The 22769-nt window shown below is 36.6% G+C and overlaps 1 protein-coding gene across 7 annotated transcripts in view; it reads right to left on the bottom strand.

Moving 5' to 3' along the window:
- LOC101846903 (katanin p60 ATPase-containing subunit A-like 2) overlaps positions 1-22769 on the bottom strand; it is a 30535-nt gene that overhangs the window by 4884 nt on the left and 2882 nt on the right. The window contains exons 2-17 of one of the 7 annotated variants that reach the window (XM_005104706.3): positions 21677-21747; positions 20582-20751; positions 19174-19182; positions 14757-14805; positions 14134-14184; positions 10287-10476; positions 9122-9244; positions 7418-7501; positions 6687-6764; positions 5994-6092; positions 5357-5420; positions 4201-4319; positions 2633-2730; positions 1609-1716; positions 873-1041; positions 198-300 (exon numbers count right to left, since the gene is read on the bottom strand). In XM_005104706.3, the coding sequence (XP_005104763.1) occupies positions 198-300; positions 873-1041; positions 1609-1716; positions 2633-2730; positions 4201-4319; positions 5357-5420; positions 5994-6092; positions 6687-6764; positions 7418-7501; positions 9122-9244; positions 10287-10476; positions 14134-14184; positions 14757-14805; positions 19174-19182; positions 20582-20751; positions 21677-21747 (1585 nt within the window). The remainder of the gene's footprint in view (positions 1-197; positions 301-872; positions 1042-1608; positions 1717-2632; positions 2731-4200; positions 4320-5356; positions 5421-5993; positions 6093-6686; positions 6765-7417; positions 7502-9121; positions 9245-10286; positions 10477-14133; positions 14185-14756; positions 14806-19173; positions 19183-20581; positions 20752-21676; positions 21748-22769) is intronic. The other 6 variants (XM_005104708.3, XM_005104707.3, XM_005104709.3 and 3 more) reach the window with 6 other exon arrangements.

Genomic DNA, 22769 nt, shown 5'->3' with positions numbered 1-22769 from the left:
AAAAATAATTTGAGAACACACAAATGAGTACACACTTACTTTTTGATGGCAGATTCCTACAATATCCGGGCTCAGATTAAAAATGACAGTTGATTATTTGCAATTGAAGAAGCTTAAAATAAACAAAGAAGTTAAAAAAGATATGACGAGGCATATAATAAATAAAGAAACAAAAACATAACACAAGCAAACTTCACCTTCTGTGTGGTTTTCCAAAGCAAAGAATATTTTCCTGACAGGCCTCATTGCTGCTTCCTTGCATAACAATTTGATGTCAGATCCAGAATAGCTATCAGTTTTCTGAAATGTAACAACGAATTGTTAAAATCAGAAGTGAATTAAATGTTATAAAACTATAATAATAATAATAATGATAACGATAATAATCATTTCATTAATATTGTGCATATCCACGCTTTACAACACCCCTTAAGCGCTTTACAAGTATTATTACCCCTGCAGACCCTAGAACACTTAGAAACATTCTCAGTTTCCCGGGAAGCATACAGTGCAAACTGTGAATTTCATGCACTCAGACACTAACAAATTGACAAAATCTTTCACTGACTATAGCCCGGTACACATTTTCACCTGGGTGAAGTGAAGTGAGGAAAATTCGTGTAAAGTACCTTTCCCAAGGACACAACGTCGAGCCCCTGAAGGGATTCGAACCCAGACCTTAAGTCCGAGAGCCTAACCACTAAGCTGCCAATTCCACAATATATATGTATACATCTACAAAGCAGTGAAAAGGTTTAAGTGAACAGCGGGCCCACTTATACAGTTCACTTCGACAAAGCCACATACATTGTACCTTCGATATGAAAGAGAGAAAATGCTAAGCATTGTCCCCAAATCCTTAATGATCTTACCACAGCTAGCATGTCATAGTCCAGTTCTGAAAGCAGCTCCAGACCTCCTTCCTTCGATGAGACAACAGGGGGGAGATGAAACCTGAACATTGCTCTGCGAGCTTCATATGTTGGCAAATCAACGAGAATCCTTTTCTCAAGACGCCTCAGCATGGCATGATCCAGTTCCCTGGAATTGATAAGAAATACAAATCTAAATTACATCAATTCAACAGAGATGTACTCAAACTGAAGAAGAGTACAAATGAGAGACAAAATCTTTTTTTTTTTACATAAACAAGCTAAACAACATCATTAAAAACTAAAAGACTACGAGCTGAAATTTGAAAATGTTTTTATATATTACGTATTGTGCGACTGATAAGCAAGGTGAACTAAATCTCTAATTAAGATTCAGGAAAGGAATTTCTTGTTCTGCTCTCTTCCTTTCTGATCCAATTACATCTTTTTGATGACAGATTTACCCCCCCCCCACGAGAGCCCCCCCCCCCCCCCCCCCCGTTCCCCCCCCCCCCCCCTTTCTACAAACACACTTACAATGATAATGAAAAACATATCTCAAAATAACAAAGTCTGTGTTTACCTTAATTAAGAACATGCAACTTTGAACCCAAATTATGAGTTTACTACCAAATCAAGAGAGCAATGTATTAGCAAAAGACACACCGTTACATGAGGCTTTACATTACCATAGATAATAATGGGTTGTCCATAGAGATACACCACAGACACTCACCACGGCAAATTCGATGCGGCTAACAGGAACACAAGGTCATCTGTTTTGGAGAGACCATCCATTTGTACAAGGAGCTCTGTTTTCATTCTCCTGCTACCTTCATGTTCACTGTGGACAGGAAATCATAGAACTGAGAGTGAGTGTGTGGATGTGTGTGTGTGTGTGTGTGTGTGTGTTTGTGTGGATGTGCCAAAATGCAGGAAGCGGGCTGAAAGAAATAAACCTGTAATTAATTAAATAAACCAGAATTAATTGAAAATGCCAATTGACCTTTTCTATCATGTGCAGTTTATTTGATTGCAACCTACGTAGCTTGGTTTGAAGAGGAATTTACTTGGGTACAGATATTCTGCCCTCACATTGTGACTGCTGTAAAACAATGGCTGTTGCATAAAATCAAAGATTAATCTGTAAGACAGGTTACTCCTTTATTTGAAAAATAAAAGAAACATCCACATCAGAAACAGCGGCAATACATTTAAAAAACAGGTAGACCATTACTCTTAGCAAACAAGCCAGCTCTTATACAAAGAAAAGAAGGAAATGATGCTCTGACAAATGGGTCATGTCTCTATTTGAGAAACCAAACAAAAAATTTTCATTTAATCCCTTAAGTAGCTGAGTACAAACTTTTATGGGGTGTCATATCTGGTTTACAATCTTTGAAGAAGCACAACATCTTGATAACAACACGTATTTGAGGCAGATTCACTGTTATACCACAGCTGAAAGTGATGTACAGTCAAAATTCTCCAAGACAGCGACCCATTGTCAAGGAGAAAAGTGGTTGTCTTAGACAGGCGGACATCTTGGACAGTGTCATCATAAAGTACAAAAAACCCACAAATTAATGGGGAAGTGGGAAGTGGTTGTTTGTAAAAGTTATTGTCTTGAACAAGTGATTGTTAGAGCAGGCTCAACTCTATGGGATTAATGCTTCTTCTATAGACCGAGAATGCACAAAAGCCGCACGCTGAAGCTTATAGTGAAATCTGCTGACTCAAAACCCTTAAGGATCACTCACCTACCACCACCCTGTGAGCCTCTCTGGCTCATCAAAGATTCCAACTCATCCAGAAAGATTGTGGATGGTGCATGGAACCGAGCAAGCTCAAATAGCACCTGCAGGAGAAAAGAAAATTTGTTACAAAAAAAAAAGACAATACAAAACAAAGTATTTTCGAGTCAGAGAACAAAATGATCATTGATGTGGTCAAAATTGATAAATAAATGTAGACCATGAAGTGATAACTCCTTTGAGTTCACAATACTGACACTATAACCGAAACATGTTTCAACAAAAACATTTTTTAATGAGGGTGGTTGGTAGGTGCTCTGGTGTGGTTTACACCTTTTTTCCTATCCAACATGTATCACCATTATCTCTTCTCCATCTTTTCTTTTTGTATGTTACTCTCTAGTACTTTTACTTTTTCATAGTCCATTGCCGTTAAGCGTCGAGGGGAGATGCAGTTTTCTATGGTATGCCAGCTCTCCAGCTCTTTCAGTTTTGATATGTTTTCTCAAGTTTCCTCGACATCCTCGATCCACCTTTTTGAGTGGCCTTCCTCTTCCTTTATAGCCTGAGTGCTTGGTATTGTAGGCTCTCGAGGCTGGCAGGCCAGGTGATATACATAATAGGTGGCCAAACCATTTTATTCTTTCTATGTAATGCACGCAAGACTCAATGCCGATAGCTGCTCTTGCTTCTTCATTTCTCTGCCTGTCTCGTCTTGTGATGTTAAGGGTTTAGCGAAGACATTTCATTTCGCAAACGGTGATTTTGCTTTCATGGGTTTTACTTAATGTCCAGGTCTGGCACTGGTAGCATAACGTTGGTATGAATATTGAGGTGACAAGCTGTCTCTATGTGTCTATGGAGATTTTTGGATGAGATAGGAGGGGTGCGAGCTGGTAGCTCTAGTAGCACCTCTAAACTTCCACACTAATATAATCTATTTGTGTCGCAAGTGCAGTAAAATGCTTACTAAACTAAAACTGACAACTGCAAAAGCCTTCAAAAAAGTAAATTTGGGTATAAATCACTTGGCACATAACCCGCTACAATTATCTGTTAAACATCACCACATAGTTGGTGGCCTAGTGGTTAGGCTCTTGGACTCGCAACCGTAAGGTCGTGGGTTCGAATCCCATCAAGGGCCCGACGTTGTGTCCTTGGGAAAGGCACTTTACACGAATTTTCCTCACTTCACCCAGGTGGGAATGGGTACCCGGCTATAGACAGCGAAAGATCTTGTCAGTTTGTTAGTGTTTGAGCGCTTAATCGGCTGCTTGCACTGTGTGCTTCCCAGGAAGCTGAGAATGTTTCGGAGTGTTCTATGGTCTGCTGGGGTAATAATATAGTGTAAAGCGCATAGAGCCTGCTGTTGATCGGGGATATGCGCTAAACAAATGCTATCTATTATTATTATTATAGTCACAGAAATCTAAACCAAGAGCAAACCTACACGCTAGTAAATTTCATTGAATCACAACTTCTTGAGCTTAGAATGTGTAAAAACACTCAAGGCGCAAAAATACTCCACACATGATTTCTAACAAATACACCAAGATGTCACTCTGAACTCTTACCCTAACAAGTTTCTCTGAATCACCTCTCCACTTGCTAACAATACTTGACGCAGAGATGTTGAAGAAAGTGGTGCCACACTCTGTGGCCACAGCTTTGGCTAGCAAGGTTTTTCCAGTCCCTGGGAAAAGGAAAAATAAATAAGCGTGTTTGTTCCCGTTTCCGTAACTTTAGTTTTTTTTTCAGGGTCGGGTAGTTGGCCCTCCGCAAACTGGCACTTTTTTAAAGACTAGACCTATGCACCTTTACTTTAGTCGCCTCTTATAACATGCAGTGTCACAGCAGGTGTTATTCTTTAAAAGTGAGAAAGAGACCATGTTCATTAATGCATTTTTGCTATTTCGTTGCTATATGTTATTTGCTATTTAATTTTTGCTGTTAAAAAAAAAAAATTAAAATGAGAGTGAAGGAAGGGGGTAGGGGAGGAGGGAGAAAGAGAGGGAGAGGGAGAGGGAGAGGGAGAGGGAGAGGGAGAGAGAGAGAGAGAGAGAGAGGGAGGGAGGGAGGGAGGGAGGGAGGGAGAGAGAGAGAGAGAGAGAGAGAGAGAGAGAGAGAGAGAGAGAGAGAGAGAGAGAGAGAGAGAGAGAGAGAGAGAGAGAGAGAGAGGGAGAGACACACACGCACACACACATAACATATATTTCATCCAAGTGTTTCCTGGTAGTAAGCAGACTCCTTCACACCTTCAGTAAATGCAAAGGTGGGGGGGGAGGGGGGGTGCGCCTGATATCTTCTGGCACACCCAAACTCCCCTATGACCTAATCATCTCCTAACCTGTAACCATTTCTCAGTATGTTTTTGAGCACGAATGCCTGCTTGTTTCTGTCCATGTCTGTTTGTTTTCTATTTCCGCTGTCTTCTTTCTTCACAGCTAGGTTAAAAATTTCAGCCTGTGCTATTGCCCAAATTGTGTGTTGAGAGGCTGTGAAAAGCTTAGCAATAGGTGTTCCTCTACCAAAAATTGTATCATGCATAAATTATAGAACTACATTTCCGCACTCATCAAGTTTATTGCAGTTTTTTTATTGTTGTTTTGTTTGTTTTTTTGTTCAAAGTTAATTATTATTATTATCATTATTATAATTAATCAAGGTTAGCATTCTTTAAATACTGGGCAACAAAACAACAATCATTTAGAAATAAGGACAAATATTTACCTGGAGGACCATAAAGCAGTAATCCTTTCCATGGAGAAAGAATGCCTTGGAACAACTGGGGGTACTGAAAACAACGAAAAATTGTTATGTTATAATAATGCTAAAACCAAACAGTTTCATATAATTTTTCTTTTCAATAAGCCAGGAAAGTACAAGAAATAATGGAATAAGGTTACAGCATTACATGTGCGGGAAGAGGGGATGGGTGCGGGGAATAGCTTGAAAGCACCAGCTCTTGGATTCTTTTTTTTTTAAAGGGCAACACAAGGTTCTCCGATTATCTACTCACTTGTCAACTTCACATAGACCATCCTCAAACTCAAAAACTAAAATCTACATCACTAGTACATATCTCTTAGAATGGGAGTTTATTAGACAATTACTAGTGCAGATGAATGAGGCTAAAAAGAAAAACACAGGAGCATTAAAAGTTTACAAACTTAATTAAGCCAACTTGAGTACAAAAAAAGTAATATGAGCTGAGTTGAAAAGACAAAAGCACATCAGGAAAAGACAGGTCAACATATTGAAGGAGGATAAGCAAGACAACAACTAGATAAAGAAGAACATTGAACAGAACACACATCCACTCTGACCTGAGAAACAGAATGGAAAAAAGGCTTCTGTCAGACTTTACCTTTATGGGATACACAACTGCCTCCTTGACTAGGCGTTTTGCTTCATCTAGACCAATTATATCATCCCATTTTACATTAGGGTTTTGATGATAAATGTCCTGAAACAAAACAAAGACCTTATAAACAATCATATTACTCAAGCTAAACTGCACATTGAGAGGTAAAGGGAAATAATATGAAAAATCTGTTAAAGTTTCATTGAGGAATCTGAAGTCACTGCAGTTTAATTTTCAGTTTTTCATTAGTTTCGTTTAGATCTAATCTTGGGAAAGTCCGTCTTCTAAGACACCATTGTAAACAAGTGAGGTTTTCGTTCACTAGCCGTGCGATTCCACAAATTGAAATTATAGAGTGTACAACCACAAAAGCAGAATAGAGAATCAATCTATACATCTATAATATATTTGGTAACTTGGAAACATAGGTGTCACATCTATCTCAAGATTTATTGCTAAATTCCAGTTGAGTGTAAATATAGTAGGACAATGACTTTCAGTTCATGTTAATGCACCGATCATTCCTTTCATCGAAAGGGGGCCCAGCTAGTATACTATACATCTCAGTATTTCCCTAGTCAAGCTGACACTGCTTTAGTGTATACAGACAGGAAGATGGGGGCTCTTGACCTGGTACATACACCTTTGTACACCTGTCTTCATCAAAGCATTGAGGAAGTTGAATGGGAAACTAACCCTTTGTATGACTTGGGCCAGTTCTCTCCATTCACTGTTGTAGCCCATGTAGCCCCCAAGGGGTTTCAAAATGCGATCCTGTGAAAAGAAACACACACACACAGAATTGTCACAGACTAATTGAATATGAACCAAATTTTTTTAATAGCCAGCAAAAATTATTAACACTTTGCACTTCTAAAATAATAAATGAATAATAATATAAACCAGTAAACAGCTTTAGTATTTCGCATTTTGTTGAAGGTAACTTGGTATTACAACTACCTGAGTTGTATGCAAAATTAAGCTAGCAAGGCATGTTAAATATTTAAATTTCTTGCATTTTACAATTATTTCAAACTCTTTTCCATTTTGACATTATGAAAATTCCCCCCAGGTATTCCAATGGGAATCTAATAAATTTAAGCCAGGCTAATATCTAAAGTTTTATAAAAATCAAAGAAAATTTAAAGATTGCTTTAAAAAAGTATTACCAAAATAATTACTAACAAAGTAACTTTTGACAAATTTGACTTCTTGACGACAGAGAATTCTGTAAATTGATTATTCTCAAAGTTGATTGTCATATGCCAAAAACAACATACATTCATTTTATTATTGGACGGATATCAGATCTTATCTTATGTATGTATGCATAGTATAAGGTTTTACGGCGCTCCCAACTGCTAAGGTCATATGAGCGCGCGATCTTATCTTAGCAGCAAAGCTAGTCTCTGGTATACTTTACTCACAGTGCCAGAAGGATCACATCCCTCTTCTGCATTCATTTTTGTGGCATCGTTGATCATGGAGCGGATGTCAATAATCTGGCCAAACTGACAAAAGAGAAGAAAAAAAGGAAATAAAAAAGGAAAAGACAACACACAGTATAACTTGAAACACACAATACAAAGAAAAAAAAAGGAAGAAAAGTTCTTTAACTCTTTATCTCCAAGGGGGGGTAAACCCACTACGCTGGGGCTCTTTTTTGGTGCTAAATCTAAAAATGACCAAAACGTCATTAAATGGGTCATAAAATCGAAACTAGCAAACCTATTTTGACAGTTCTTCATCTAATGAATGAACTTCCGGTATAAAAGACCTGTTTTTGCCAACTGCCGAAAATCAATTTGATGTCGAAGTTGTCGTAAAGGAATGTGCCCGAGCCGCTGTCAGTGGCTCACCGGCACAGTGGTTCCGACCACGACCCGCGGGGAGTGCCTTGTTGGAGATAAAGAGTTATACTGACATATCTGCACAAAATGATATCTCATTGAGGAGCTTGAGTACAAACTTAGCAAAATTAGTTCATGATGTGGCCTGCAAGAAAAAAGAGCTCAGCTGCCATTAACAAAAAAAACTCACCTCGGCAGCAGCACCTCTGAACGCATCCAGCTTAATTGAACTAAAGTGCACAAGTCATACAAGCACTATTTGGGTTTTCTTTAGTTTTAGTAAGAGTTTTATGGTACTTGCAACCCAATAAGGTCATTAAAGTTTGTTACAAGAGAGTAACAAACACAAAAAAGAAGTAGGAAAGAAAAGGATGATACACATTTGATAAGAAAAAAAGGAGCAAATCACAAAAGAATATACCACCCCGCCCAAACATGATTTACTGCACTGATATGAACAAATTAAGTTTACAAAATATCACTACAAACAGCTGTCACATGTCACAAAAATATAATTCACTTAAAGGGGCGGAGAGAGGGGGGGGGGGGGGGGGGGCTAAACCCCAAAAGCCCCGATTTGGCTCAAAATGATGGATTTTGAGTTGTAGGCATTTTTAGCTTCTTCAGCCTCTCTTACAACTATTTTATTGCATAAGAACCCCCTAAAGCCTTATTTCTTCCCATACCCGGCATGTTTGTCACCACCATTTCCCAAACGCTGTTTTTCAATATACTTGTTTAAATAACTCCACCATTTTTGATCTAATCTTCATGAAAATTTCACAGAATGAAGAGAAGATAAAATACTAAAGATTTGTCTATTAAATTTTTTATACATACGGAATAGATTTTTGGTGGTGGTGTCTGGAAGGTGGATTTTCATGAATTTTTTGCAAACTTGATTACTAGATCTACTTCAGGAAAAAAGTCATTAAAAATGTCCTTATTCATTTCAGAACAATTCAACAGGAAAATTTGTAAATCTATTTTTTGCTAACATGTACACAAAAAAATAATCTACTTCCACGAAAATAAGAGCAGCATTCATTATGTAAGACACATCAACAAAATCCAATATGGCCACGGTATCCGTGGAACCGAAAAACTTTTCTCAAATTTGATTGCGGATTTAAGACTCCGTACCATGCTTGTTATATCTGTGAAATTAGGTAAAATTTGATCCACTAATAAGCGAGATAGCCTTGAGGTGTACCCCCCCCCCCACACCTCCCCTTAACAGTCATAAATTAAGGGAACAAACAGGTGTTAAAAAGAACTTACTCTTTGTCTAGCCTTTGGAGTGGGAGGGACTGGTGGCTCAGCAGCACCATTGGTGCCATGCACCGTCATGCCATGGAGAGACAGGGAATCAGCACTTCCATTGGCAGCACCAACATCTTTTGTCTAAAATTAATAGAAAACAAACAACCACAAAAAATGACGTCTGTGGTGCAGCGGCGGTTCGGAGTTTCAATGTTGCACACAAGAGACCTAATTTCAATACGCATGTGGGGAGGATTTTTATTGAATATCTCCTTTTTTTTAAGTAAGTGTTTTACAGCACTTGAAACACAATAAAGTCATATAAGTGCCGAAGATTAGAGGTGTCACAAGAGAGTAATAAACACAAAATAGAAGGACGGGATATAAGAACGATAGATGTTTGAAAGGAAAGAAGGAGCAAACCACACCAGAGCACCCGCCAACCACCAACTTGAATATCTCTGTCTTTCAGCTGTGACATTGAATCACTCTCAGTCTGGGTCGGTTTTGAAAGGCAGAGTCGAAGCCCACCCCCTAAATGATCTCAATTGTGTTGATGTGGGTGTAAAAAAAAAATTTACATTGAAAAAAAAATAATGAAAAAACAACAACAAAAATCCCTGACTTAACTATAACAAAATAATCATCAATATGTCCAATTTGATATAAGCAGAAATGACTCTCCAATTTCTGTCCCCATGACTAAAGACACTTTTAGCTGCTAAACACTATTCTACACCAAATAAAAAACAGAATAAACAAGAAGATTACCCTTGATCAAAACAAACAACACTGACAACAATTTAGTCTATTCAATTCTATTAGACACAGAATCATTTTTTCCTCTCGCCTAGAAACAATGAATAGCAAAAGACAAAAGGTTTAAAAATTATCATGTGTTTCAGTATGTATCCATTCCATCTCAAAATAATTACAAGACCTAATTTTAAGTATCACATACACATCAAACTTACATTTATTGACAGGAAAGTAACATGTATACAGGTTCCAAAGACACAAAAACAGAGACATTTGTTTGATATTATCAGGGAGACTCAAAGAAAAAAAGTCTTCATTTAAAAACAGTCTTAACGTTTGTAGTTTTGTTTTTAGTCATGGTCATTTTAGTTTCTTAAGAATTCTATTTTATCTTTGAAAAATAACTGTCAGCTCAATAGCTCACCAGTGCAGTTCCGTTGAGGGCAGGATGTGATAATGCTTTCCGAGTGGAGGAAGTGATATTCCTCCGACTCTTTCCTGACGCTGGTCGAGCCTGCTGCTGTTGCTGCTGCTGCTGCTGCTGCTGCTGAGGTGGTGTAGGGGGGCGAGAATTTTGGGGGATTCTGGGAAGGGACGGAGTATTTGATTTTACACTGTAGGTTGGAAAGAAGGAAAACAGGAGAAAACCAGTGTGGAAATTGCAGAAAAAAAATTAGAAAAAGCAAATATCAAAAGAATATCAATATCTTGGCATAAAAAAGCAGTGCAAAGTGATAGCTTTTCAAGCAAACGGAAGAGCCCAAAAAAATTAAAACCATATTTAAACCAAACAGCATGATTAAAAGCTTTAAAGCAAATACTGAAGCACAAGATAACTGCTCAAGACCATTAATCATTTACTTTTTTCTAAACAGAGTTGAATTCTCTTGTGTAGCCATAAATCCAGTAATTCTACTTTTACAGAACCAAAATTTTGTGTGAGTGGGGAAAAACAGCAATAAATTTTTAGCTTTATATTTCTTGCTTTCAGAGCAGAATAGATAGGCCTACACGTCCCAAAAAACCCCAAACCCAACGAGAATTGTTCTGCCCTTTGCACGACAGAGGAAGACAGGACCAAAAAGACTTTCATTGTCAATATCACCACCATGAGCACAGCAATAATGTATATATATCACTAAACATAGCATCCAAGCAGAGATAATCAATTTTTTAAAATCCAAAAAGATAAAATATTAGGAAACCACCAGTTGGATATATATAAATTTATAACTGTAAATGCTCAAATAGACTTAATAACATAGATATGATTTTGAAATGTAGTGAACAAAAAAACCCTTCACAAAGAATGAAAAACACCAAAAGCACAGAAAACTCTTTGCTATTGATTACATTTGGTGACTTAGAATTGAATAACAGAGAAACATTTGGCAGCAATCACATAGTTCAATTTGCTGAGAAAATAAACAAAACATTAGGCTCAGTGGGGGTACCAATCCTGAAAATATTTCCGCACCATCCTAGTCAACTGTACAAGTTGTACATCTTCATGCTTAGCCTCAACCAAAGCTGGAGTATTTGATGAGAAAGTCAAGAGTAGATTTTCATTTCCCCTTCTCATGTAATGATTTTAAAAATCTCTCCTGGCTCCGAATCGAATGCACTTCCAATGTGATAGGCATCTGTCAAGATTTGTGATATTTACACGACGTCACTTTTCGCCCGATTCTGTTACTTTTAGTTCGCGTGACTCAGCAGCCCGCCCGAGCTCCCCGGCCCGGGGTCACGGGGTTAATGAGCCCTGAAGCGACTTTGCCGGTGTCGGTTAGGAAGTCGCATTTTTGACTATGTTTAAAACGATATAACTTCTTCCCCATCCCACATTGCAAACCATTACGCGGATGTACTAAAAGCTCAATGTCTTGAGACTTATTCTGCATTAGAATGGTTAATTTCAGTGCCTTAGTTTTTGTTCTAGACAAGTGTTTGTAGAGTACCCAATTTGTCCTATTTTAGTTACAAACTTATGAATAAATGATTGTTAATTTTAAAAAGGCACGACAGATCTCTCCAAATCTGTGTTAAACTGACTACAAATATCATGTCTTTTGCCATGAGAAATCTTAAATCTGCGAGAGTAGAAATAGTCAAGTTATAAGAGAAGAAAGATGCACATCTGTATTTTTTAACTAAAGACGATCAGCGTTAGCTCTTATTTTACTATTAAACAAGGGAAAGTTACTCTGTGGTTGCTCATGAATCATGCTGTGTCTGTGGCAGCCTGCATACAACGAAAAAGATATAATATAGAATCTAAGTGATTAAAAAACCCACAAAACCGTGTAAATAAATGGGTAGAGATAAACTTCTTGTATGGAATAAATATAATGATAGCTAACACATTCATTCTTAGTTTTTGTGTCGGAAATATGCGCTGACACAATTATGAATGTAAAAAAATCAGTCACATTGTCAGTTACTGCAAATGGTCATAGAAACTAAAAATAAAGCTGGAAAAGCCTGGTGCTGATTCAGTGTCCCTGGAAAGCTAGAAATTATTCTTATAACCCAATTAGGGGAGGTCATCCCTATTATTCAGTCAACTTACAAAACCTAGACTTAACGTTTTAAGAAAAGTAAGGAATTTCTGGAATGTAACAGATGCTGTTCGTGTATTAGATCTACCTTGAAGATGTATTCTAGCACTAAAATCGATTTGTACTTTTCATAGAGAAACTTCATGGTGACTTTTATAAACTTTCGAGAAAATATCTGAATATTCACGATTATATTAGACACATAAAGTTGTATTGGGAGGAATTACTTCATAGCGAATTGTGTGCCCGATGGATAAAGTTGCAAAATTACAGCTTTCTATTATATGCGCAGATACCATCTTTTCTGAGTATCTGTACCAATGCTATGTCATTCATGTTCCAAAAGTTTGACAGATTTTAACGAGGCCTTTTTTAAAATATTTTTTTTTAAATTCACGCTAGTCCCCAAAAAAATACAATTCAGCATTGCCGACTCCAGCGCGTCTAACGAAATAATGAGACAAGTTCTGACGTCCGTTCTTTTTTGAGTCTCAAGAGCAGAAATGCATGCTTTGGGTGCACTAAATGAGAATTATCATAAACACAAGGATAGACCTTAAATTGTACTTTGAAAAGTACCAAACATTAAGTCGGCCCAGACAGAGCAGCGACAGGGAGCTGACCCCCGTGACCCCGACGTGATAAGGCACCCAGCGGGGAACCCCCCGCGGCAACTAAAATTCCACTGCCGTTGCACCGTGTTTAATACATCCTTTGTTTTGTCTATATTTGAACAGGCACAAATGATTTCTCAATACAGGAGAAATTATCCTGAATATTTCCACAAAGCCAGGAACATTGTAAGCCATAAACACTACAGCTGTCTTAAAGAGTTTAAAGAACTGTCGACATCATATTGCAAGATAAACTCGGGCCTGTTAAATAATTCCTATGTTCATAATATAGTAAGGATTTTAACCAGTTTAAGCGAATCCCCCCCCCCCCCCCCCCCCCCCCAAACTATGAGCTTTATTTCAGCAACCTCTTCACCTACCCATAACAGTACCCCACTCCCCTAAAAATGCAGCTTTTAATTTTTTTTAAAGGATATATGAGATCATTACCAATTTTTCACCCATTCAAAAGTTATACATTTGATTCACTCCAGTCAAATCACAGCACGCATGTTCAAAATGAAAAAAAATGAAAAAGAAACAAAAGCAGGTAACCCACAGAGGGTGAAAGGTTCAAAAGAGTGCTTTCATATAAAAAGCAAAAAATCTGGGATTGAAATCTCTTGAGGCCTAAATTTGTCTGAACAAGGTTTAGACATTTCTTTTATATCAAACAGTTCAAGACATATGCACAAACCTCATTCAGAGGTATAAAACTTTGACAATCAAGACCAGAAGTCTTAACTGTAGTACGAGAATTTCTGAACATATTTACATAAAGAAAGCAGGATCACATAATCTTCTGAGGTACACAGTGGGCAAAAATCCTCAGTGAATGTACAGTAAAGTCAAGAATCTGGCCTAATCCCTATCTTGAAATTCCTATCAACTGCTCAATTCAAATCAGTGATGTACATTTCAGATACAATCATGGAACTATAAAATTGTTCTCAATAAAACTATACTTTAAAATGTTAATATGTCATTCAAAATCTATGTATATTTTAATTGACTTCCCAGAGTAAATGCAAGTATTGCAAGTTGCATATCAAGCGTACATATATATGGAAAAGCAAACCCAAACTCCAGCTTGTATTACCTTGCAGATTTAGGACTATCATTCTGTCTTACAAATTTTGGTCTATGGAGACTGAATAGGAAGGGAAAATGAATGTCAGCTTAAATATACATAAACCTTTCACTTTTCAGTTCCTAAAAAAACTAATGCATGTATTTCAAATTCAACTATATGTGCACTGGCCACTGTATATTTATAGAAAGGAAATTATATTCTTTTTCATGCATATCACTGTACAGTCATAAAATTTCAAATGTAAGTAACCTATGAAATATTTGTCTTCAGCTTACTAACAAAGTAGGTACGGTATACATTAATGAAGGCAGCTATAACATCTTTAAAAATTGCTGATCCTTTGAAAACAAAAAATGTTGGGTTATTCACATTTTTTACCAAGATGAAAACATCATTTTGGGATGAACTATCTCTTCAAATGGACTTTGCAAAACTGACAAGACAAAAGCATGACAGCTAATGACAGTCTCAGTGCTGTTTCCGTGAGTTTTGCAAGGACTCAAAATTTTAGCAGCTTCACTCTTGTGCACCAAACTTGTAATTTCTATTATACTTAACAACGGATAAAAAAATACCTCTTATAATGGATGTTCAAACATCAAATGACAGTTCAAAATGGTACAGCTTACCTGTTTGTTCTGCTCACTTTGGCTTGAGCACGTTTGTCGGCAGCACCAGCTAAAAGGAAAAGAAAGCAAAATAATCATTTCAAAACACAACTGAAGCATTCACACAATTTCATAAGGCAAACAAGTTTGCAATATAAGCAGAAGAAAGAAAAGATTAAATAAATAAAGGAATAACATATATATAAACAAACGGACAAATAGATATGTACAAACAAAACAGAAAGGAGCGCAGGTCTTTTCTCCTAAATGAACATGTGTCATTGACCAATGACAGGATGTATTAAGTGTGTGTCCATTGTTAAGTCTCAGAAATCATTCAGTACCCATTGATCAAAGAGGCACAACCCGTAATTACTTCTATGGCAAGTTTTTTTTTCTTTTTAGTTTTATTGTTGTTTTTCCTTCTCTACTCTAATTTTTCCACAACAGGAGGACCAGCATTTTGCACTGGAAAATAGCAACAAGAAACAATTTGCTTTTGTCTTTTAGATATTTCAGATCTAAAAAAATACACCTACACTTCCGGACAACTTTATTTTCTCCAAACAAAACACTCCATGAAAAGACGGATATATTTCCACTTAAAACACAAACAAATGTTAAAAAATTAAGCGACATATTCTAAAGTAACTTATAATCAGAAGAATATGGAAAAAAACCTGTTTGTTTGGACCTGAATCTAAAAATGATGTATTCACAATTTACATGAAAGCAAATACTGATAGATACAACTACCAAAATGGTTCAAATGTAATAAGAAAATATAACAGAATTTTGACTTTACCAGAACTTCAGCGCAGAAAATAACCATCACTGAATAAACACACAGCTTTTATTTCATATGCACATACAAGAATCTCATTAAAAAAAGACTGAAAACTGAAAACAGTAAAATATGTTCTTCATCAGGCAAAAGTTTATAGATCTCCAGGTCTTCATCCCTGTAGCACACTCCATGTTTCACTAAAAAATTCAAAAGACGACTATGTGCAAAATAATATTTGGGTGCATATAATTTTTCTCTCTACTACACTGAAGCTTAAGTTTAAGGCAATTTTACTTTCACAACTCACAGACCTATTTCACAAATGGAATCACATCAGTGTGTCAATAGATGCTTTTGCCAAATTTGATAAAGTTAATGACACATCTGACCCAAAGGTCTAGATCTACTCACAAAACAACGAAGCAACCATCCGTCTTGAACCATTGTGGATGGTGTAATGAAAACAGCTGTATAACTCAGTATATTAATCAAAGCAACAAAGTTGCTACCCTAAAAGTGCACATGGGTTGGTGAATCGAAGAACGCATTAATTTTGAAGAATGTAATAGACAACAAAAAAAAAGAACTAAAAATAAAAAACCCACCCTGGTAGACTTACAATTTTCTAAGTGAAACCAGTCTAAACAACTATTTCACTAACAATGAGGCTAATATTTTCACTACTTTTGAGAGGAAGAGAGAGAGAGAGAGACAGAGAGACAGAGAGAGAGAGAGAGAGAGACAGACAGAGAGAGAGAGAGAGGGAGAGAGAGAGACAGAGAGACAGAGAGAGAGAGAGAGAGAGAGAGAGAGAGAGAGAGAGAGAGAGAGAGAGACAGACAGACAGACAGACAGACAGACAGACAGACAGACAGACAGACAGACAGGCAGGCAGGCAGACAGACAGAGAATAAAAGAGAGGGAGAAAGAAGATAAGACTAAGAGAGACCCAGAGAATGAAAGCATGAAAGAGAAAAATAATTTGAGAGAAAGAAAACAATGAGTGAGAGAGAATCAAAAAGAGAGAAACATAGAGATAGACAGAAGGAGAGATAGAAAAAGAGCAATTATAAAAAAAAGAAAAAAGAAATTCAAGGGGGTCAATACACCTCTCACACACACACTTTGCAAACAAGGCACACTAGAAATCAGCACAGAGTGTTATTGCAACCTTGAACTAATTTCTTGGCAAAAGGGTACCTGCAGCTTAGGCCATGCAATGCGAGGAATAATCACAGCCTCAGGGTTTATTGAACACAAAATTAAATGCTTGTTTTGCAAACACAGAGAAAACAATACTGCTTGGTATCCTTAAGTGCACAGATTATTAGGTAGACTGAGAGGGCAGGAAAGACACCGCAAAAATAAAGATCAGAACTAAACATGTTTGCACACATTTGTCATGTACAGTGGAATGTAGGCCTATACTTGAGGATACAAGAATCTGAAAAAAATCATCATGCTGGCATGCTTAAGAGTAAACTGATTTCTTCGTAAGAAGACAGATAAATGGGCTCCCTCTGCCATATGAATAATTATTTTTACTTTCTATAATAGCTGACTGATAGGCTCATTTTGTTGGAATTGGTCCAAAAGTGTCTCTCTAAAAGTTGCAGAAATTTGCAATCATTCTATAAAGCAATGTCACATAATTGTCAGTATTTAAAGGGGGGGGGGGGGGGGGGGGAGCGGCACCCTGAAAGTCTCGATTCGGCTAAAAACGATGGATTTTAAGTTGTAGGCATTTTCAGTTTCCTCAGCCTCTCTTACAACTATTTCATCGCAGGACAACCCCCTAAAGCCTTATTTCTTCCCATACCAGACATGTTTGTCACCACCATTTCCTCATAAAGTCAATCTTTTATTTTTCTTTATCGCCCGTTTTCTCGAAACAGGGTTTTTCTATATACTTTTTAAAATAACTCCACCATTTTAAAGCCAATGTTCTTGAAATTTTCACAAAATGAAGAAAAGATGTAATACTAAAATTCTGTGTGATGAATTTTTGATATATATATGGAATAGTTTTTTGTTGGTGGTGTTTGGAGTGTGAATTTTCACTGATTTTTTGCAAACGTGAATACTACCTCAGGAAAAAAATTATTAACCCTACCCGTACCCTCAGGGGTCATTTTGTACCCCTGGGGCTATATTCTTCACATTTTAGAATACTTCTAGCATGAAGATCTCTTTGAAACTTTCAGTATTTCTCAAAAAATCATTTTGACAGACTGCTATGCAAAGCGTACGGATCAAACTAACAAGTAAATTTCCTCTTCGGAAAGTGGTGGCACAGAGTTCCCCACATTGTAAGGATACGATAGTAAAGCACGACGTACAGATAGGGTTAAAAATGTTCTAGTACGTTTAGGAAAAATTCATCACTCAAATTTGGAGATCTATTGCTTACCAAGATGCGTGCAAAAAAACTATCTATTTCCATGAAAAATAAGTGCTGTGCTAATTACGAAAGACTTGTCAACAAAATCCAATATGGCCGCCGTATCCATGGAAACAATTTTTTTTTCTCGAAAATTAGATTGTGGATTTTAAGACTCCTTACAATGCTTGTTATATGTGTGAAATTTGGTAACATTTGATCCACTAATAAGCGAGATAGCCTTCAGCTGCCCCCCCCCCCCCCCCCAACACTTCATTTAACTTTTATTTCTGCAGTTGACTAACTGTTCACAACAAAACAAAATTGACAAGAAATGGTTACTAACTTTACTAAACTTTAGAGACAAATAAAAGCTGCTAAGATAAAAAAAGTCTCTTTATTAAAACTGTTTAGTCACTTTAGATGTTAGGTGAGCATTGCTTCTTTTGCACTCTATTCTGTGTACTTTAATGAATGCAAGTTGACAGTTGGTACTTCATACAAGTTTAGCACACACTATTTAAGCAAACTGAAACTGTTCCACATGCCCCAGAAGAGCACAGTTTGAGAAGAATCCATGTGAGATCTGCTCATCAAATCAAAGTACTGTGTTATGCTAATGAACACCGGAGTTCATATAATACATACCATTGCGTACTGCAACAAAGTTTAGAGAACATCATATTACTTTCAGAGCAGTACAGTATAGTTTCATAAGGGCCATATATTGATTTCATTAAAGTAAAAAGTGTTCTTAAACAAAGAATCCAAGTAATATCGATATCAATTCACTTTTTCCTTTAAAAATTTTTTTTTTAAAGAAACAACAAAAAAAGACAACAATTAAATGCATCACTTTTTACCCAGAGTCTTACAAACCAGATTAAAAATTTGTCATCTGACGGAGAACAGTTTCAATAATTATAATCATCACTAAAATGACAAAAGGTTATGCTTAGGAATGAAAAAAAAAGTAAAATGTTCATTTTAAAAGATGGATATGTAGACTATAATGTCATAGTTGAGTGCTACACTAGATAAAAAATACATAAATCAGTATTTAAAGAAAAGATACCTATCCCTTGTACTTGACCATGGGTGTCTAATATACAAAATAACAATAAAACATATTGTTTCATCAAGTGAACACAATATGCAAAGTGGCATTCAAATAGAACAAGTGATATGAAAACGAGAGAAGGAGACCAAAGCAATATCAGCACTGAAGGGGGCAAACAGAGATAGATAAAAGCATTTCACACAATCTATACCTGCCATGCCTGATTATCCACATAAAAGAAGAAAAATGAATAACGTATTAAATGTTGACATCGATCAGGGTTTTTTTTCATAACATCATAGAAAAAAATAAAAGTAATAACTCAGCTGTCATATCACTACTATTCTGTGCTGCATGGTAACCAGAAAGACAGATGGCAATACAACAATGTGAATACAGAAAAGTCTGTAGAGCAAAGAACATGGGTAATGTTGGGATTCTTTAGGACAATTATGCTTTAAAAAGGGGACCATACTGCTCTTAAAATCTTTAAAGCATCAAAATAATTGTAGGCCTTATCTGACAACAATAGCTGAAACCGCTATAACGGCTTTCATATACCTCAAACTGATGACAATATTTCACCCAAGTAGAAGGCAATACAGACAAGCACATCTAATGGTCGAAAACTGATGTCAAAGTAAATAGACTCGGCTATGGAAAATAAAATGCAGTTGCTTTAGGAGAGACGGACAGACAGGCAGTCAGACAGGAAGACAGATAGACGGATGAATGGACAGACAGATAAAACCACTGACAATGGATGGATGGTGAGAGAATGAATGGATGGACGGAAAGATGGATGTATGAATGGATAGACAAATGGATGGACGAATGGAATGGACTCATGGACGGCTGGCTGGAAGGATGGATTGATCGACAAAAAGGTGGATGGATAAGAGATACAGACAGATAAACATGCTAACAACATACATATACAGTGGCAGTGGGTACAGAAGGGCTCACGGGCTTGAAGCAACCTTAGCCCCACCCAAATTTTGGTCCATCCATCGCCACTGTACATATATGAAAAGTTAAAATGTTTTTGTTAGTTTACATTCAAAGATATACATACATGTAAAAATATTTTAAATAAATCAACTTTCAACAAGGGACAATTCTTTGAAATACAAAGCATTAGGCCAAAAGGTAATAGAAAAGAAGAAGAACAAAGGAAAGTCAATAGACACGATTTACAAAGATAATGTTGTGATTATATAATTATCGGACGATAATGTATATTATTCTTTCATTCAGGGCTGCTTCAGGTGTGCAGTAGGTTCATTTATTACCCCCTTATCCACAGAGGACTTAACAGTTTGTTTTGCTTTGAAACAGTAAAAAGAGTTAGCAGATGTGAGAATTGCATTAATTTCTTTTTCAATTTAAAGATAAGACATGGGGCAAAAGCTTAAACAAAAAACTATCTCTTTAAAATAATATTCTCACCACAGGTGCCCTTTCCAAACTTTCTCAACTAAAATACAACAAGAAAACTAGTTCAAGATGTAATCGATACATAAAACAGGAAATTGATTCAGGAAAAAAAACTTTAAAGACCAGACAACAATATACATTAAACGAGATAACATCTAAATCATGGCCTCTTGGTTACATACCACTTTGTGGGGAAAGTTTCTTTGTAATCTTTGGATATTTTGCAAACTTGACAAAGTAGTAGGATTCATATTCCATAAGAATTGTCTCGAGATCAATATTGTCACAGACTTCATAGCGGCGTAGATCAATGTTAGTCTCTCTCGAAAGATTAGATGCTGAATCGAGGTACCTGTAAGTATAAACCCAAAGAAAATTCCTTTAAAACAAAGTGTAGAATTTTTCTCAGCAAAAGAAAAAAAAAGTGATCAAGCCTTCCAAAATGCAAAAGAAAAATGAAAGTGAAACAAAAAAAGCTGACAGCATTATACATTGAAAGTTTGGATGAGATAATATTAATTTGCACAAGGCATAACATTACATACACAGTTTATTTCATATCAAGACCATACTGCATTCAGATTCATATTATCAGTTCTATTGAGAGCATTTCATCCATGTCCAAAACAAACAAACACAAAAAAACTTTTTTGATAGAAAATATTTAAAAATTTAAGGGGTAAGTAAAAGTTGTTCCCGCATCCGATCCGGACATTGGAGATAGCCTTGTTAGTGAGACAACTTCCTGGGCCTTCAGTATATAGTGGTTGGGGTAAGTAAAAAACCTAAATTGAATAATTCCAAATTTTAAAAACGCTTCCCTGGGTCATGTGGGAAAAGACTCAACAACTCCCTTAACCCTTTGAGACCTGATCTCCTGAAGCTACCGTGACCCTGTGCCTGAGCTCTGAGCGAAATATCACTAACATTCATATCATCGTCAGAATCAAATTCCACATCCCACTCAGAGTATTCCTTGTCGTTACCAGCACTTAATTCAGGAAAATCTTCAAAATAATCAGGAACATCTTGTGAAGTAAACACTGTTTTCTGTCCGCGTTTTGTCACAGGCATGGCAGGTTGGGAATGGGGTCTTGCTCACCATTGTACTAGTGGCTAAGCATACAGGCAGTTTTACGTGCAGGGTTGAATCTTAGCAATGAATTATTACTTTCATGTTTTCGTTTAAAGATGAAATTTATATTTAGTCCAAAGCACAGTACTCAAAAGAAGCTATTAATAGTTTTTAAAAGAGTTCTTTGCTTTATTATACATACCCTTCTTCATTTAGGTAGTTCAGAACAAGAATTAACAAATTCTTTTTTCTTGAATCAGTGCGGACTTCATCCTGCAAAAGATTAATGATGACAATACCAGAATAAGAATGAAAATAAAATGTTAATAATGATATTGCAATGATGAGATAAAAATAGTAACAAGGAGGAGGAAGGGGAGGAAGAAGAGAAAGATAAAAACTGAAAATCATTGGTAGGTTAATAAATACAGGGCAGTAAACAGGAAGTGCATTACACAGTGAGCAAAGATGGAGAAAATACACCTTTAATGACCCTCATTAGAACTAGAATGACCCACAAAGCATCCATGGACACTGATTTTTCCAAATCAGACATGCGTAGGATAGAGACTCCTTCTTCCCCCCTTTGGAAAGGAGATATCACCTTTCAGATTCTTAAATGTGGAAACTGCTGATTTTTTATAAACAGCATATTGCACCCAACGAAGACATAAAAGAGAGCCCCAGGACGCGACCTCTGTGCTTTCTTGTCCTATCTCCATTTTTGATAACAGTGAAAACAGTTCATAACAAAAAGTGAGCTTAAGAAGAAGTCACATTTTCAATTATTAAAAAAACGGAGATAGGACAAAAGCACCAAGGTCGCATGAAGTAAGTAAATAGTAATTTAAATTAAATACTCAATATAGATGTGAGATCCTGCCACTCCTTTGTCATATTGACAGGTCATGACATTAGCTTGAATTTAACACCAGGCTCTAAGATGATCTCAGATCTAGCAAGCTGCAGTCTGCTTGCCCTATATGAGACTTTCACACTTGAATTTTAAATCATTAATTCAAATAGCCTTACGCAGCTACTGGTCAAAAAAAAAAATTCCATACTATATTAAATATAACTCCCCCATATAGAAGACTTTGGTGTAAAATTAGGGGTTGATATTGGGCTGGGATATATGAGGGCTCAGAATTTGGAGCACTTTCCCTTTTGTTATAAAGCCGATCAACTTTACCCAACCCCTAAAATTAAGTACTGTGTGGTTCCTTATGGTATTAAACTAATCTTAAATTGACTAAAAGTGAGGGAGAAACTTTAGGCCCTATAAAGGTGGGTAC

This window comes from Aplysia californica, unplaced genomic scaffold (genome assembly GCF_000002075.1).
Source record: "Aplysia californica isolate F4 #8 unplaced genomic scaffold, AplCal3.0 scaffold00432, whole genome shotgun sequence".
Taxonomy (NCBI): Eukaryota; Metazoa; Mollusca; class Gastropoda; order Aplysiida; family Aplysiidae; genus Aplysia; species Aplysia californica.
Note: the sequence above shows the minus strand (reverse complement) of the source record. Positions and strands in the feature narration are given on the sequence as shown.